Here is a 17,356-nt window from a genome sequence, read left to right as displayed (position 1 = left end):
TGAGTGGAATCGGCTGCCGTCAGTGGTGGTGGAGGTAAACTCGATAGGGTCTTTTAAGAGACTTCTGGATGAGTACATGGGACTTAATAGGATTGAGGTTTATAGGTAAGTCTATTTATAAGCCTAGGTAGGTAGGGACACGACCGGTGCAACTTGAGGGCCGAAGGGCCTGTTTGTGCTGTAGTTTTTCTATGTTCTATGTATCTGCCCCGGTGAATCGCTACCATTTTAAACATGATTAGATCACTCGACCTTCAACTGAGAGAATGCAAACAATGTTTACCAGGTTATCAACAATATAGTCATTGAAACTGTGATGGCTTCTCCAGTCTTTCTAAAACTGAAAACCATAGTTAAGATTGTTCAGACGAAGGCTCTGTGGCATCACCCTTTAAACTTATATTGGCCTTTATTGTAAGGGAACTTAACCATGAGCTTTGTGGCTTATGTGCAAAGCTTGGGCTTGCACAGCTCCTAGTGAGAAATAAGCAATTGTTCTAACTTGTCTTTCTAAGATGACTTTCCACATTGAGCTTCATCCACCATAGTTTCATTCTCACCTATTCTATGTCCCTTTGCAACTTCCTGCTTCTATTTACATAATCTGCAACTTTGATATACAACTTTATTCCTTCACCCAAGTCACAAATATACATAATGAAAAGCTGACTGCTGTACAAATCCCCAGGGGTTGGGGAGGGAGGTGTCACAGGTCAAATTCCACGAATCGGAATGAGCTTTTTATCCCTAGTCTCTCTCTCTCCTACCTTCCAACCTGTGTCACCTGGGAATGACCTTCTAGCCATTAGAGAGACATGCTTACAAGGAGATCAAAGCTGGGAACTAAATATTCATGGGTAAGGACAGCAGAAAGGGAAGAGTGGTAAGGGTAGATTTGTTAGTACGAGATGGAATAAGTACAACAGCAAGCAGTGATCTTGGATTGGAAGATGTGGAATCCATATGGGTGGAGGTAAGAAACAAGGGGAAGAAGGCACTGATGGGAATAGTCTGTAGGCCACCTAGTTATGCTCTAGGATGGAGAATAAAGCAGCAAATAATGAGAGCATGTAAAAGAGACAGTACATTAATCATGGGTGACTTTAATTTTCACGTGGATTGGTAAAATCAAATTGGCAAAGGTAACCATGAGGAAGAATTCGGGACAGTTTCCTGGAACAATATGTTGTGGATCCAACCAGGGATACGGCTATTTTGGATCTGGTGATGTGTGTTGAGGCAGATTTAGTGAGCAATCTCAGTAAAAGATCCCCGAGGAAACAGCGACCATAATATGGTAGAATTTAGCATTCGGTTTGAATGAAAAACTTGGGTCAGAAAAAACTGCTGAACTTGTTTAAGGGTTTTAGCAAAGAGGGTAGAGTTGGCTGGAGTGGACTGGGAAAGGAGCTTAGCAGAAAAGACGGTTGATCGGGGATATTAACCAAGCAAGTTAAGGGCAGTATTAAACTGAAGGAAAAAACATACAATGTGGCAAAGATTAGTGGTAAACCAGAGGATTGGGCAAGTTTTAAAAACCAACAAAAGATGTCCAAAAAATAGAGGGTGAAGGTAAACTAGCGAGCAATAAAATAATGGATAGTAAGGGCTTTAAATATGTGAAAAGGAAAGATTGGCCAAAGAGAACAGAGCCCCCCTTAGAGAATGAGACTGGGGAAATGATCTGGAAATGTCAGAGGAGTTAAATACTTTGCGTCAGTCTTCACAGTAGAAGACAATAATAGCATTCCAAAAATACAAAATAATCGAGGGACAAAAGTGGGGGAGGAAATAAATACAATAACTATCATGAGAAAAAGTACAAGGGGCTAAAGGTCAAGAAGTCCCGTGGACCTGATGGGTTGGATCCTGGGATATTCCAGGAAGTAGGTACAGAGATAATGGATGCACTAGCAGTAATCTTGCAAGAATCCTTAAATTCTGGAAAAGTCCCAGAGGATTGGAAGACTGCACCCTTAATCAAAAAGGGAGACAAAAAACAAGTAACTATAGGCAGTTAGCTGGAAAATGTTAGAGTTCATTATAAAGGATGTAATAGCAGAGCATTTAGAAATATATAATATAATCAAGCAGACTCAGCATGGCTTCATGAAGGGGAAGTCATGCCTGACAAGTTTATTAGAATTCTTTGAGGTGGTAATGAGCAGGATAGATGAAGGGGAACCTGTAGATGTATTATACTTGGATTTCCAAAAAGCATTTCATAGAAACCCTACAGTGCAGAAGGAGGCCATTCGGCCCATCGAGTCTGCACCGACCACAATCCCACCCAGGCCCTACCCCCACATATCCACATATTTACCCGCTAATCCCTCTAACCTACGCATCTCGGGACTCTAGGGGGAATTTTTAACCTGGCCCATCAACCTAACCCGCACATCTTTGGATGTGAAAAGGTAGTGCACAAAAGGCTACTTAAGATGAGAGCCCATGGTGTTGGGGGTAGTCTATTAGCATGGATAGAGGATTGGCTAAGTGAAAGACGTAAGTGAATTGGGATAAGAGGGGCACTTTCAGGATGGCAACCTGTAACTAGCGGAGTGTCACAGGGATCAGTGCTGGGCCACAGTTATTTACAATATGTATATTAATAACTTGGATGAGGTAAGTGAATGTACTGTTGCCAAGTTTGCAGATGACACTGAAGTAGGTGGGAAGGAAGTGGTGAGGATGGCGCAGTCTGTGGAGGGATATGGACTGTTTGTGAGTGGGCAAAAACTTGGCAGATGGAATATAATGTAGGAAAATGTGAAGTTATGCACTTTGATAGGAAGAATAAAGGAGCTGAATATTTAAATGGAGAAAAATTGCAGCAAGTTGCAGCACGGGGATTTGGGGGTCTTTGTCCATCATTAAAGCTGGCATGCAAGCTCAGCAGGTAATAGGGAAGGCAAATGAGATGTTGGCCTTTATTTCAAATGGAATAGAGTGTAAAAATAGGGAAGTCTCGTGAAAACTGTACAAGGCGTTGGTTTAACCCACCTGGAATACTGTGAACAGTTTTGGTCTCTTTATCTAAGATAAGATACTGGCATCGGAGGCAGTCCAGAGAAGGTTCACTAGGTTGATTCTAGCTATGGAGGGATTTTCTTAGGAGAGGTTAAGTAGATTGGGCCTGGACTCATTGGAGTTTAGAATAATTAGGTGAACTTAGTGATGCACATAGGATTCTTGGGGCACTTGACAGTGTAGATGCCGAGAAGTTTTTTTCCCTTTGAGAGAGTCTCGGACCAGAGGGCATAATCGAATAAAGGGTCACCCATTGAAGATAGATGAGGTGGAATTTCTTCTTGAGGCTCGTGAATCTGTGGAATTCTTTTCTGCTCATGACCTGACAAAAGCTTCCATCAAAAGCAAGATTGATATTTGTCAAAGTGTTCGGTTACTGCGTCTGATAGGTTCCTGCAACACTCAGAGCTGGCAAACTGACTGTTTCACCAAAGGTTACTCGCGAATGGAATGCAATACTACAGTAGGCAATTGAAACTCAGTCAATTAATCACACCTACATTTTCCCATTGCAAAGTCATTCATGTAATAGTTGGCTTTCTGGCCTCTTGCATTTCTCTAATTTTCATTGCTCCAAAATTGTTTGTACCTTTAGCTGGCAAGGTGCTTAAGCTGTAGAATTCCCTCAATAAGCCTCTCTGTCCCTTTCCTCTCATCCTATAAGACATTCCTTCAAAGCCAAGCTCTTTAGTCAAGCTATTGGTCGTCGCTCCCTCACATTTCCTTCTGTGGCTTAGTGTTGAATTTTGTTTGATACTTGATTCTATGAGGTGCCTTGGGATGTTTCACTCCATTGCATATGCTGTAAAAACGCTTATTATTTGTCAGGATCAATTTGGTTGACTGTTAACTCTTCTGAAATGATCTAGCAAACCATTACGTTGAAGTCAGAAGGTGGTTAACCATCACCGTCTCTCGGGCGATTGGAGATGGGAAAACGCTGGCCTTGCCATAGACCCCACATATCAGTGAATGAGAAAAAGACAGATTTGTGGTTGCTTGGCATTTTGATGTTTTAAAAGTTATTTATGAAGTTAATCCGAAGACATTTGAGAAATAACTTGAGTGGCCATGCTGCTGACTCTACCAGTGCATGTGTTGGTACATATTTTATAGTAAAAGGGAAATGTGGAAAGCATAGAATCATACAGTGCAGAAGGAGGCCATTCAGCCCATCGAGTCTGCACCGACCCAATCCCACCTAGGCCATATCCCCTTAACCCCATGCATTTATATAAGAACTAGGTGCAGGAGTAGGCCATCTGGTCCGCTCCGCCACTCAGTAAGATCACGGCTGATCTTTTCGTGGACTCAGCTCCACTTAACCGCCCGCTCACCATAACCCTTAATTCCTTTACTGTTCAAAAATGTATCTTCCCCTGCCTTAAAAACATTCAATGAGGTAGCCTCAACTGCTTCACTGGGCAGGGAATTCCACAGATTCACAACCCTTTGGGTGAAGAAGTTCTTCCTCAACTCAGTCCTAAATCTGCTTCCCCTTATTTTGAGGCTATGCCCCCTAGTTCTAGTTTCACCCACCAGTGGAAACAACTTCCCCTGCTTCTATCTTATCTATTCCCTTCATAATATGTTTCTAAAGGATCTCCCCTCATTCTTCTGAATTCCAATGAGTATAGCCCCAGTCTACTCGGTCTCTCCTCATAAGCCAACCCTCTCAACTCTGGAATCAGTTACCCTGACACTAAGGAACAATTTAGCATGGTCAATCTACCTAACTCGCACATCTTTGGAGTGTGGGGGGAAAATCAGAGCACCTGGAGGAAACCCACGCAGACACGGGGAGAACATGCAAACTCCACACAGACAGTGCCCCAAGTCGGGAATTGAACCCAGGTCCCTAGTGCTGTGCCACCATGTCGCCCAATGCTAATCTTCAAGAGATTAAAGTTTATTTATTAGTGTCACAAGTGGGCTCACATTAACACTACAATGAAGTTACTGTGAAAAAATTGCAAGTGCTCAAAAGAAATCCAAATAGTTGTGGGTGAAGTGTCTTTTTTTCAGTCTGTTTTTCCTGTGATGGATAATTGACTACAAAATGACGACTGTAAGAAACTAAGTGATTTTTTCCTATTTGTCCCACTTTATAGTTTGTGAAATGTGGCTATGCTGGTTCCAACTTTCCGGAGCACATCTTTCCGGCGCTGGTGGGCCGCCCCATCATCCGTTCCACTGCCAAAGTTGGGAATATTGAGATCAAGGTAAGAAACGGTCTCCAGAGCTTTGCTGGTGCTGGTTCAGTGTGACTGCGGCTTTTCGTAACCATTTTGTTCCAGTGTGTTGGCATGTTTTTGACCATTCCTTTTGTATTACAAACTGAAGGGGGTGGGGGGGGGGCCACACACACCCTCTTAATGACACATGCCTTAAAAAACCAGGAGGAGCTTCTCAAGATGCTTGCAAGAGTGGTCAGTTAATCTTTAAAAGTCTAAATATTTAAAGCGTCTGATTGTTCTGCAAAGGCTTTTTAGGTCCACAGGCTTGGTAATAAATCAAATGTTAATAAAGCCAAATTAATGTGCCTTTATGTTTTGACCTCTGGCATTAGTTGCTGCTCTTGGCTATCCTTGGTACAATGGAAATGATTTGCAGTGCAATTTCAAATTTATAGAGAGATGAAGATCTTTAAGACAAAGATGGATAGGTTCTTGATAAGGGGATCAGGGGCTATGGGGAAAAGGCAGGAGAATGGGGATGAGAAAAATATCAGCCATGATTGAATGGCGGAGCAGACTTGATGGGCCGAGTGGCCTAATTCATAGAACATTACAGCGCAGAACAGGCCCTTCGGCCCACGATGTTGCACCGACCAGTTAAAAAAAAACTGTGACCCTCCAACCTAAACCAATTTCTTTTCGTCCATGAACCTATCTACGGATCTCTTAAACGCCCCCAAACTAGGCGCATTTACTACTGATGCTGGCAGGGCATTCCAATCCCTCACCACCCTCTGGGTAAAGAACCTACCCCTGACATCGGTTCTATAACTACCCCCCCTCAATTTAAAGCCATGCCCCCTCGTGCTGGATTTCTCCATCAGAGGAAAAAGGCTATCACTATCCACCCTATCTAAACCTCTCATCATCTTATATGTTTCAATAAGATCCCCTCTTAGCCGCCGCCTTTCCAGCGAAAACAATCCCAAATCCCTCAGCCTCTCCTCATAGGATCTCCCCTCCATACCAGGCAACATCCTGGTAAACCTCCTCTGCACCCTCTCCAAAGCCTCCACATCCTTCCTGTAATGTGGGGACCAGAACTGCACACAGTACTCCAAGTGCGGCCGCACCAGAGTTGTGTACAGTTGCAACATAACGCTACGACTCCTAAATTCAATCCCCCTACCAATAAACGCCAAGACACCATATGCCTTCTTAACAACCTTATCTACTTGATTCCCAACTTTCAGGGATCTATGCACACATACACCTAGATCCCTCTGCTCCTCCACACTATTCAAAGTCCTCCCGTTAGCCCTATACTCAACACATCTGTTATTCCTACCAAAGTGAATTACCTCACACTTCTCCGCATTAAACTCCATCCGCCACCTCTCGGCCCAACTTTGCAACCTGTCTAAGTCTTCCTGCAAACTACGACACCCTTCCTCACTGTCTACCACACCACCGACTTTGGTGTCATCAGCAAATTTGCTAATCCACCCAACTATACCCTCATCCAGATCATTAATAAATATTACAAACAGCAGTGGCCCCAAAACAGATCCCTGAGGTACACCACTTGTAACCGCACTCCATGATGAATATTTACTATCAACCACCACCCTCTGTTTCCTATCCGCTAGCCAATTCCTGATCCAATTTCCTAGATCACCCCCAATCCCATACATCTGCATTTTCTGCAGAAGCCTACCATGGTGAACCTTATCAAACGCCTTACTAAAATCCATATATACCACGTCCACTGCCTTGCCCCCATCCACCTCCTTGGTCACTTTCTCAAAAAACTCAATAAGGTTAGTAAGGCACGACCTACCTGCCACAAAACCATTCTGCTCCTATGTCTTATAAGAACGAAAGAACTAGGAGCAGGAGTTAGGCCATCTGGCCTCTCGAGCCTGCTCCGCCATTCAATAAGATCATGGCTGATCTTTTTGTGGACTCAGCTCCACTTACCTGCCCGCTCACCATAACCCTTAATTACTTGACTGTTCAAAAATTGATCTTTCCTTGCCTTAAAAACATTCAATGAGGTAGCCTCAACTGCTTCACTGGGCAGGGAATTCCACAGATTCACAACCCTTTGGGTGAAGAAGTTCCTCCTCAGCTCAGTCCTAAATCTGCTTCCCCTTATTTTGAGGCCATGCGCCCTTGTTCTAGTTTCACCCGCCAGTGGAAACAACTTTCCTGCTTCTATCTTATCTATTTCCTTCATAATCTTATATGTTTCTATAAGATCTCCCCTCATTCTTCTGAACTCCAATGAGTATAGCCCCAATCTACCCAGTCTCTCCTCATAAGCCAACCCTCTCAACTCCGGAATCAACCTCGTGAATCTCCTCTGCACCCCCTCCAGTGCCAGTATATCCTTTCTCAAGTAAGGAGACCAAAACTGTACACAGAACTCCAGGTGTGGCCTCACCAGCACCTTATACAGCTGCAACATAATATCGTTTTTAAACTCCATCCCTCTAGCAATGAAGGACAAAATTCCATTTGCCTTCTTACCTGCTGCACCTGCAAACCAACTCCTTGAGATTCCTGCACAAGGACCCCCAAGTCCCTCTGCACAGCAGCATGCTGCAATTTTTTACCATTTAAATAGTCCATTTTGCTGTTGTTCCTACCAAAATGGATGACCTCACATTTACCAACATTGTACTCCATCTGCCAGACCCTTGCCCACCCACTTAGACTATCTGTATCCTTTTGCAGACTTTCAGCGTCCTCTGCACACTTTGCTCTTCCACCCATCTTAGTGTCATCTGCGAATTTTGACGCACTACACTTGGTCCCCAACTCCAAATAATCTATGTAAATCGTAAACAATTGCGGTCCCAACACTGATCCCTGAGGCACTCACTAGTCACTGATCGCCAACCAGAAAAACACCCATTTACCCCCACTCTTTGCTTTCTGTTAGTTAACCAATCCTCTATGCATGCTAATACATTACCCGTAACACCGTGCACCTTTATCTTATGTAGCAGTCTTTGGTACAGCACCTTGTCAAATGCCTTCTGGAAATCCAGATATACCACATCCACAGGTTCTCCATTGTCCACTGCACATGGAATGTTCTCAAAGAATTCCACCAGATTAGTCAAACAATGACCTTCCTTTCGTGAACCCATGCTGCGTCTTACCAATGGGACAATTTATATCCAGATGTCTCGCTATTTCTTCCTTGATGATAGATTCAAGCATTTTCCCTACTACAGAAGTTAAGTTTACCGGCCTATAGTTACCCACCTTTTGTCCACCTTTTTTAAACTGTGGCATCACATTTGCTGTTTTCCAATCTGCGGGAACCACCCCGGAGTCCAGCGAATTTTGGTAAATTACCACTAGTGCATTTGCTATTTCTCCCGCCATCTCTTTTAGTACCCTGGGGTGCATTCCATCAGGACCAGGAGACTTGTCTACCTTTAGCCCCATTAACTTGCCCAACACTACCTCTTTCGTGATAATAGTTTCTAGGTTCTCACCTGCCATAGTCTTCCTGTCATCAATTTATGGCATGTTATTTGTGTCTTCCACTGTGAAGACCGACACAAAATACCTGTTCAATGGTCTTATTAAATACTGATGACCTAAGCTGCAGTGTAGTCTTGAATAAAAGAGAGATTTTTTCAACGAGGCCAAACATCTCTCTCTCCCACCTTCCTCCATTCCCTCTTCCCTCCAAATATTTTCAAAATTCAATCAGCATCCTAACAAAACTTTTTATTCTGAAAGGATTTTCTATTTTTTGGCAGCTGAAATGCACACACGTTTAATGGAGATGTTTGCAAACAACAAAATGTTGTCCAGATCGTCATCGGTGAAAAGGGTTAGAAAGTTGGGTAATCTGCCCATAAGATTCGTACAAAACGTGAGAAACATTGGCTTCTGACTGAAATAATTCTAAATGGTTGCCCGGAGGCTAACTCAGATGCTGTGTTTTCGCCTCGCAGTGTCCAATAAGATGATGAAAAGATTATTGTGTTGAGCACAATGTAGTTAACTTCAGTTATAAGGCAAATTCTACACAAATTGAGAGAAACAGTTTAGTGTGACATTGATGGTATTGATTCCGTAACACTTTAGGTAACCTGTTTCTTTTTCTCATTGCAGAGCTAGCGTGCTTCTGAAATACAAAACTCAAAATATGTCTTGAGTAACTTGCTTTATAAGGAATGACACTGAGCAAAGCCATAGATTTTAGCTGCACGTTAGACGCTTCACACAACTGATGGGGAGGTTTCTCAAAATGCTGCCATTTTCTTTTAATTTTGGAAGGCATTTTGGATCTTTGAGTTCCGGGAGTGATGTTTTCACTCAGACCTTTTCTGACCTTTGTTTTTACCTTCTTTCTCTCTTTCTCTCTCTTCACCTGTTGAAGTAGAATAACAAAAAGATGGTAAGTAAGTTGTCGGAGTGTGGTGTGTTCCATCTTTTCATTTCATTTTATTTTGGTATTGCAATCAAAACATCCAAAACTTTGCATTTAAATGATTCCTTTTTGTTAACATTTTGCAGCTTTTTTAACATATAACAAGACAGCATTTTTGTCGATTGCCGTTCCCTCTGATGCTAGGAAGTTAACTTATCGGTTCTATTCACATTCTTAAAAGCATGGATTAGACAGATTTTGCATTGGCATGTTGTTGGACTGGTGCATTGCACCAGAGTGATAAGAGCACAGGATCAAGTGTTACTCACACAGCGAATTGCTGATCTTTTCCAGGCTATTGGGGGCAGGTGTTGGGTAAAGATCATGTACAAGTTGTAGGAAAAATCAAGGAGATGCCCCCCCCCCACCCGCCTATTGAAGAGATAAATTACAGAATAGTTATGGTGCAGGAGGAGGCCATTTGGCCCGTTTGTGTCTGCACTGGCTCTCCAAACAAGCATCCTGACTTAATGCCATTCCCCTGCCCTTTCCCTGTATTCCTGCGTAGGTAAAGGGGCCTGAGATCAGGCTGCATGATTAGTCACTCAACTGTGCAACGCTGTGTTGGGATTTGGCAGGGAGTGTGGTGAGCACCTGGAGGAAAGTCGCACCAATTTTCCTAAAGTTGAAAACTACTTTCTCAAACTCAGTTGTATAACCCAAGATTAATTTGAGAACTGTTTGTGCAATTGATCTGAATTACAGTTCAGGTAAGATATTCTTCAAGGAAAGGTGCCTGTTAAGGATATGAGTATTTATTGATTTATATATGTAATATATATAAATATGAAAGTGGTAGACAGGGATAGGTGCCTGCACAACCTTTTATAACCTGCCCAGTAAGTTTCAGGGATCTGATCAGCTTATCAAAACAGTTAGGAAAAATAGAACGGCTAGTCATTGAGTTAAATCCGTCCTCTTGACCATTTGGAGGCCAGTAACCCAAGGATCAGCAATAGTGATTGGAACAGGTTAGCCTACAAGAAGAAGAAAGTGGCGGTTGATAAATGAAACACCTCTACAATAAGTCTCTCTCTCTCTCTCTTGCGTCAAGAACATTTGTTCCTGCCCCGATTTCACGCTGTTAAAACATTAAATTCCATTTTGGTTGGGCTCCTGAATAAAATAAGTAATAATTTTCTGTTTTTTAAAAATTGCAATAAGCCTGTTTAGGTTTTTTGTGTTTCTCACTGCAGCATGAATTTGCCACAATGCCTTTATTTTGCTTTGAAGCATGTATTTAAACTGAATTTATCGATGTTTTTATGTGTGTAAGTAATAACATTTGGTTGTTTGGGGCTTAAAGTTAATATTCCACTAGACACAAATACCATGCCCACTTTTTCAGTGACAATGGAATGCTGGCTGCTGAGGTGCAGCAGTTGATGCATTCCTGTGTAAATGCTAATTCTCCTGCTGTGAACCGACTAGCAAGAAGCATGTGTATCTATTTTATCCAAAACTCCTGCTACACATTTCGTGTACGCCGTGTTTGAGACTTGGATCGCTGATCTTTACCTTTTTTTAAAAGGTAGTTTACTGCTGTTGCTTTTTGGGCAGTTCTGCTGACTAATTTCCACAATTGAGTATCTTTGTCTGTCTAAAACTGATTGCATGCACTGAATGGATCACTTCAAAAGTTGACGCATTTCATCATCTTTTGTCAGAATCCAAGTTGAAATCTGGCTAGGTTTGTCTACTCATTTTGTGGCCATGAGGTGCTTTCTGCTTTGCACTAGTCAGTTTTTGGACATCCAGTGAACTGCCCGAGCATGACTGATTATTACTTTGTGCTTCCTGTAATGTGCTTACGTGCAGAACCCTTTTGTACAGGCATTCTGCAAACTGCCTTCAGCAAATATCAATGTATCAATAAGTACTTTTATCAAGTTTGTGTAAGTTTGGTTGAAGCAATACTGTGCATAGCCTGCATTTCAGGTCCTTTGGACAGAAAATGAGGAATTTGAATAGAAGGACAGTTCTTTATGAAATTCTTTTGTCCAAGAACTTTTGTTGTGGAATAGCTCTGAGAAGTTGGCTTGCATTTTCACACTCCATCGATCAAGTATCAGTAAGCCCATTCCCATCCACCCAGATGTGAAGGTGTGCAATCATGTAGGATGTAACATGTTCAATGAAAAGTACCGTGTCAAAGCCATGCCCTGCTCCCACCCACAACCACTGCCTGCCTTTACCGTGCAGTTGGTTTCTATGCATTTGCACTTTGGAACAAAACGACTCGTCCCAGTTTGTAGGAGCTTATAAACTGGTTGAGACTACTGGCATTTCACGGCAAGGTTTCCTTAAAATGTGAGAGACATCTCATCAGTGTTGTTGTGTAGAAGGATTGGTAATCTCCATCAGGACAGCAGTGGGAGGATTGGAGTTGGTCTCCGAACCTTGGTCAGGGATGGAGAGCAATAGGCTAGCGTTTTCCCATTTGTTACTCGCAAACAATGGCTGAATTGTTATGGACACAGAGATGGTAGCAACTTTTGTTTTGATAGTCCTTACACTGTTAATGTAAACCATTTCCTCTGAAATGGAAAAAAAACACTTCTGGGTATTGTGGGAGACGGTGGTGTCGTGGTATTGTCACTGGACTAGTAATCCAGAGACCTGGGATAATGTTCTGGGGACCTGGGTTCGAATCCCACCATGGCAGATGTGGAATTTGGATTCTATAAAAATTTGGAATTAAAAGTCTACTGATGACCATGAAGCCATTGTTGATTGTCATAAAAACCCATCTGGTTCACTAATGTCCTTTAGGGAAGGAAACCTGTTGTCCTTACCTGGTCTGACCTACATGTGACTCCAGAGCCACAGCAACGTGATTGACTTTTAAATGTCTACCCTCAGGGATGTGCAATAAATGCTGGCCCAGCCAGCGACACCCACATCCTGGGAATGAATATAAAAAATGTAATATAAATCAGTGTCCTTGGGTGAAAAGGGAAAATTAATTGGAAATAAACCATAAAGGTTTTCAATATACCCGCTGAGGTTCATACGAAGAATTAAAATATTTTGTGCATGAGTATTTTGCTTAATGAGCCCTTTGATTAATCAATGTTTTGGAAATATTTTGGTTTGATTTGCAACTTGTTTGAGTTTAGTGCAGGTGTAGCCATCAACTAATGGATTTTCTGAAGTCATACCTTCCCCTCTTCCGTTATATACACTGTGACCCATTGCCATCTTCAATGGTAGCTCTGTTCGTGATCTCTATCATAGACCAGGCTGCCTTCAGCCATTATCGTGCATCACTCACCACCCACGACCCTATTTCCTGCTGCGCCCAAACTCTTTGAAACAAATTCCCCATGTGCCACCCCTCATTCTTCAAAACTGCATTCATCTATTTCCCTGTCCCAGGGAAAGCTTTCCAGACCCGCACGCCGCCCCCCCCATCTTCTCACAAATGAGCACAATGTTTCCCCTCCAAAATGTGGAAAAGTTTGTTGGTTTTTAAGGGGTAATTATCCAGCTAAGTACTTTACTAAACAAGTTCATTCAACCAATCACCTGCCCAGTGCAGGTTTATTTTGCTGTATTTCCTTAAAATTACTGTTCCTAGAATATCCTGGTTGTTTTATTTCATTTTTTTAAAAAAATCGGGCTTTGTTGGACAATGTTGATGGTGACCTCTGTCCGGAGTTTATCATCTTTAGTTTTCTTTTTGCAGGATCTGATGGTGGGCGATGAAGCCAGTGAACTGCGTTCTATGTTAGAGGTGAACTACCCGATGGAAAATGGCATCGTTCGAAACTGGGATGACATGAAGCATCTGTGGGACTATACATTTGGCCCTGAGAAATTAGACGTAGACTCCAAGAATTGCAAGATTCTCCTAACTGAACCACCAATGAACCCCACAAAGAATAGGGAGAAGATAATAGAGGTAAGAATATTGGTTGAGGAAAGCTGATTTTTGGTGTAAACTTGGATTTCAGAAGATGGGGGGAAGGGGGGGAAACTGACTTGTTTCACGCGCTCTTTTTCGACCCCTCTTGTGGCTGTCTGGGCAATAATTATCTTGCCTAACTGGGACACGCTAGGCTCTACTTAGACGTAGGACTTTCTCACCTCAAAATATATCTCCATGTTGGCCAATTATATTTCCATTGAGGCAAAAAGGAAGATCAGATGTTGACTGCACAGTCAGTTCATAGCTTCAGAAAAGTGCTGCTGTGTTTCGCAGCTTACAGATTCAAACATCTAAACTAGCAGGGTCAAATTATTTCTCAACTCCACTCAAATGGGTTAACCTTTTTCCAAAGCCCTGTTTATGTGCTAACTTTAAAAAAAGGGAACTGCTTAAAATAAATTTTAAAATGTTTGTGCACTTGGGGTGGGGGTGGGGATTGGTGGTGAAGTGAAGCTACTGGAGTGGAAGAGCCATTGGACAGAAGGAATTTGGGACGAGGATTGCAATAACTGTGACTATTGGGTATGAGTCTCAGCTGGAACCCCTGGAAACAAGCATCTGACATGGCCTCATTCATTCATTGAAAACAGGATTTCTTTCCATGTTCAGGTTGGTGCAGTCCATGTGAGCTTGTGGATATGAAATTTGTGCTAATTGGGTCCATGTGGAAGATTGTGACACGGGTAATCTGTGCGTAGACAGTTAATCCAGGAGGGTGCTTATTGTCTGAGAATCTGGGAAGCAATTTAGCTGGTTTATCCTGGTATCTCCCATGACTGGGACTTTAGGAATGGTCTTGGTCCTGCCACTGTGGACTCTGTTTATTTATCAAAACAAAAATAGTTTGGAATTCTTCGAAATTTGATCTATGTTTGTACAGTAATCTGCACAAGTTTACCAGTCTCTTGTCTTAAGCTTGAGAGCAGTGTACTATGGTGTTGTTAACCTTTGTGCATTTGCCCAGATAACATGCTATTGATTTCATGATGTATTAATTGGTACAAAACTGTACAGCGCTGGGGTTCCCAAAACACAGGTTACGGCCCCAGATGAGGTCGTGGGCCGGTTGTTTGGTGTTGTTAGTGACCGACTGTCGAGACGAGGCTTCTACTGGGCCAATAATTTTTCAAAGGCCAGCCGTCAAAAGAAATTCATCAAGGTCCTCTGACTCCTCCACGACGAGATGTCAGCAACAGTCCACGTGGCGGGAATAAGGCTCCATGGTCAAGGCTGGAGTTGAGCAGGTAATGTGTCATCCCCCACCTCCCCACTCTTTTCTCCATCTTAATCACCACCATCCTACAGCTTGTCAAGAACAAACTTCCCAGTGGAGTGGACATTGTCTACAGGATGGACGGAAAACTTTTCAATCTCAATCAGTTGAAATCTAAGAACAAAACGACACTGATGTCACCCGTGGAACTTCAGTGTGTGGATGGCATTTCCATCTCCGCTCTCTTGGAAGAACATCTCCAAGTCAGACTTGACACCTTCGTGGAAGCATACTGAGGAATGGATCCCAGCCTCAACCTCAAGAAGACAGAAGTCCTTTACCAGCCCATGTTTTAAAATTCTCACTCAGGACAAGATCCAGTCTCTCCCTCCTTCAGGATCAACTGAGAAATGCTCCCAAATGGGGAGCATTTCTCCTACCTGGGGAGTCAACCCTCATCCAAGGCTGGCATTGATGCAGAGATCCACCATCGTATCCAATCCAAGTGCCACTTTCAGGCGCTGAATGACGAGAGCCTTAGACCATGACATTTGATGTTGATACCAGGATCCTCGTGCGATTGATTGCATAATAATTGTCCATTATGTATTCATTGGAACAAAACCGTACAGTGCTGGCGTTCCCAAAACACAAGTTACAACCCAGAGGGGGCCGACGGTCTGCTGTCAGCTCGGAGCGATTGTTGAGATGCGGTGGTCGGTAGGTTGATGGAAAAGGTCCTTAGGGATAGGATTTACGACCATTTAGAAAGATGCAGCTTAATCCAGGATAGTCAGCACGGATTCGTGAAGGGCAAGTCTTGCCTCACAAATTTGATAGAATGTTTTGAGGAGGTAACTAAGTGTGTTGATAAAGGTAGGGCAGTTGATGTCATATACATGGATTTTAGTAAGGCGTTTGATAAAGTCCCCCATGGTCGGCTTATGAAGAAAGTAAGGATGTGTGGGATAGAGGGAAAGTTGGCCGATTGGATAGGTAACTGGCTATCTAACAGAAGACAGAGGAGGGTGGTGGATGGAAAATTTTCAGACTGGAAACCGGTTACCAGCGGAGTGCCACAGGGATCAGTGCTTGGTCCTCTGCTATTTGTAATTTTTATAAATGACTTGGAGGAGGGGGCTGAAGGGTGGATCAGTAACTTTGCTGATGACACCAAAATTGGAGGAGTAGTGGATGAGGTGGAGGGCTGTTGTAGGCTGCAAAGAGACATAGATAGGATGCAGAGCTGGGCTGAAAAATGGCAAATGGAGTTTAACCCTGATAAATGCGAGGTGATTAATTTTGGTAGGACAAATTTGAATGTGGATTACAGGGTCAAAGGTAGGGTTCTGAAGAATGTGGAGGAACAGAGAGATCTTGGGGTTCATATCCACAGATCTCTAAAGGCTGCCACTCAAGTGGATAGAGCTGTGAAGAAGGCCTATAGTGTGTTGACGTTCATTAACAGGGGGTTTGAGTTTAAGAGCCGTGGGGTTATGCTGCAACTGTATAAGACCTTGGTGAGACCACATTTGGAATACTGTGTGCAGTTCTGGTCACCTCACTATAAGAAGGATGTGGAGACACTGGAAAGAGTGCAAAGGAGATTTACCAGGATGCTGCCTGGTTTGGACGGTAGGTCTTATGAGGAAAGGTTGAGGGAGCTAGGGCTGTTCTCTCTGGAGCGGAGGAGGTTGAGGGGAGACTTAATAGAGGTTTATAAAATGATGAAGGGGATAGATAGAGTGAACGTTCAAAGACTATTTCCTCGGGTAAATGGAGCGGTAACTAAGGGGCATAACTATAGGGTTCATGGTGGGAGATATAGGAAGGATGTCCAAGGGAGGTTTTTTACTCAGTGGTTGGGGTGTGGAATGGACTGCCTGCAGGGATAGTGGAGTCAGAAACTTTAGGAACATTTAAGCGGCTATTGGATAGGCACATGGAGCACTTCGGGATGATAGGGAGGAAATAGCTTGATCTGGCTTTCAGACAAAGCTCGGCACAACATCGTGTGCCGAAGGGCCTGGTCTGTGCTGTACTGTTCTATGTTCTATGACTCTTGATGCCCCAAACAGCTAGCCAACATAACTGCTTGTTGCTTTGTTGATTGGGGGTTTCCGTGATGTGCTCGGAGGTGGCCTTAATGTGTGTGGGAGTAGGTGGAAGGGGGCAGTCCTGGAATTGGCAGGAAGACTCCATTACAGATTCTCACACGATTCTTCGAGGTCCCATCAACCCCTTCAAAGTGGTTGTGAATGTGGTGCTGGACTTTTGCCTGACTGTTCTGAATATTGATTGGGGGAGGGTTTGCCTGTTTGATTTGTTCCATGAATGCTTAACTTGTGCACCAAAAATAGCTTTCATGCTTCAGAAAAATAGCAATGGTATGGCTCTTGTGTATATATAAAAAAATCAATAATAAAGAATTATTAATCTGAATTTGTGCTGTTTCACTTTGGGTGAAAGTACACTTGCCTTACTTTGATAGGCTGTTAGATTTTCATCTCTGACTTGGAATGCTGAGGTTTGTTAGATTTACACTT

The 17,356-nt window shown here is 43.0% G+C and overlaps 1 protein-coding gene across 2 annotated transcripts in view; it reads left to right on the top strand.

Moving 5' to 3' along the window:
- LOC144504690 (actin-related protein 2) overlaps positions 1-17,356 on the top strand; it is a 55,823-nt gene that overhangs the window by 7,717 nt on the left and 30,750 nt on the right. The window contains exons 2-4 of one of the 2 annotated variants that reach the window (XM_078230407.1): positions 5,142-5,252; positions 9,619-9,633; positions 13,355-13,570. In XM_078230407.1, coding sequence (XP_078086533.1) covers positions 5,142-5,252; positions 9,619-9,633; positions 13,355-13,570 — 342 coding nt within the window. The remainder of the gene's footprint in view (positions 1-5,141; positions 5,253-9,618; positions 9,634-13,354; positions 13,571-17,356) is intronic. The other variant, XM_078230408.1, reaches the window with a different exon arrangement.

This window comes from Mustelus asterias, chromosome 15 (genome assembly GCF_964213995.1).
Source record: "Mustelus asterias chromosome 15, sMusAst1.hap1.1, whole genome shotgun sequence".
NCBI lineage: Eukaryota > Metazoa > Chordata > Chondrichthyes > Carcharhiniformes > Triakidae > Mustelus > Mustelus asterias.
The sequence above is the reverse complement of the archived record's forward strand: the minus strand, read 5'-3'. Positions and strand labels throughout refer to the sequence as shown.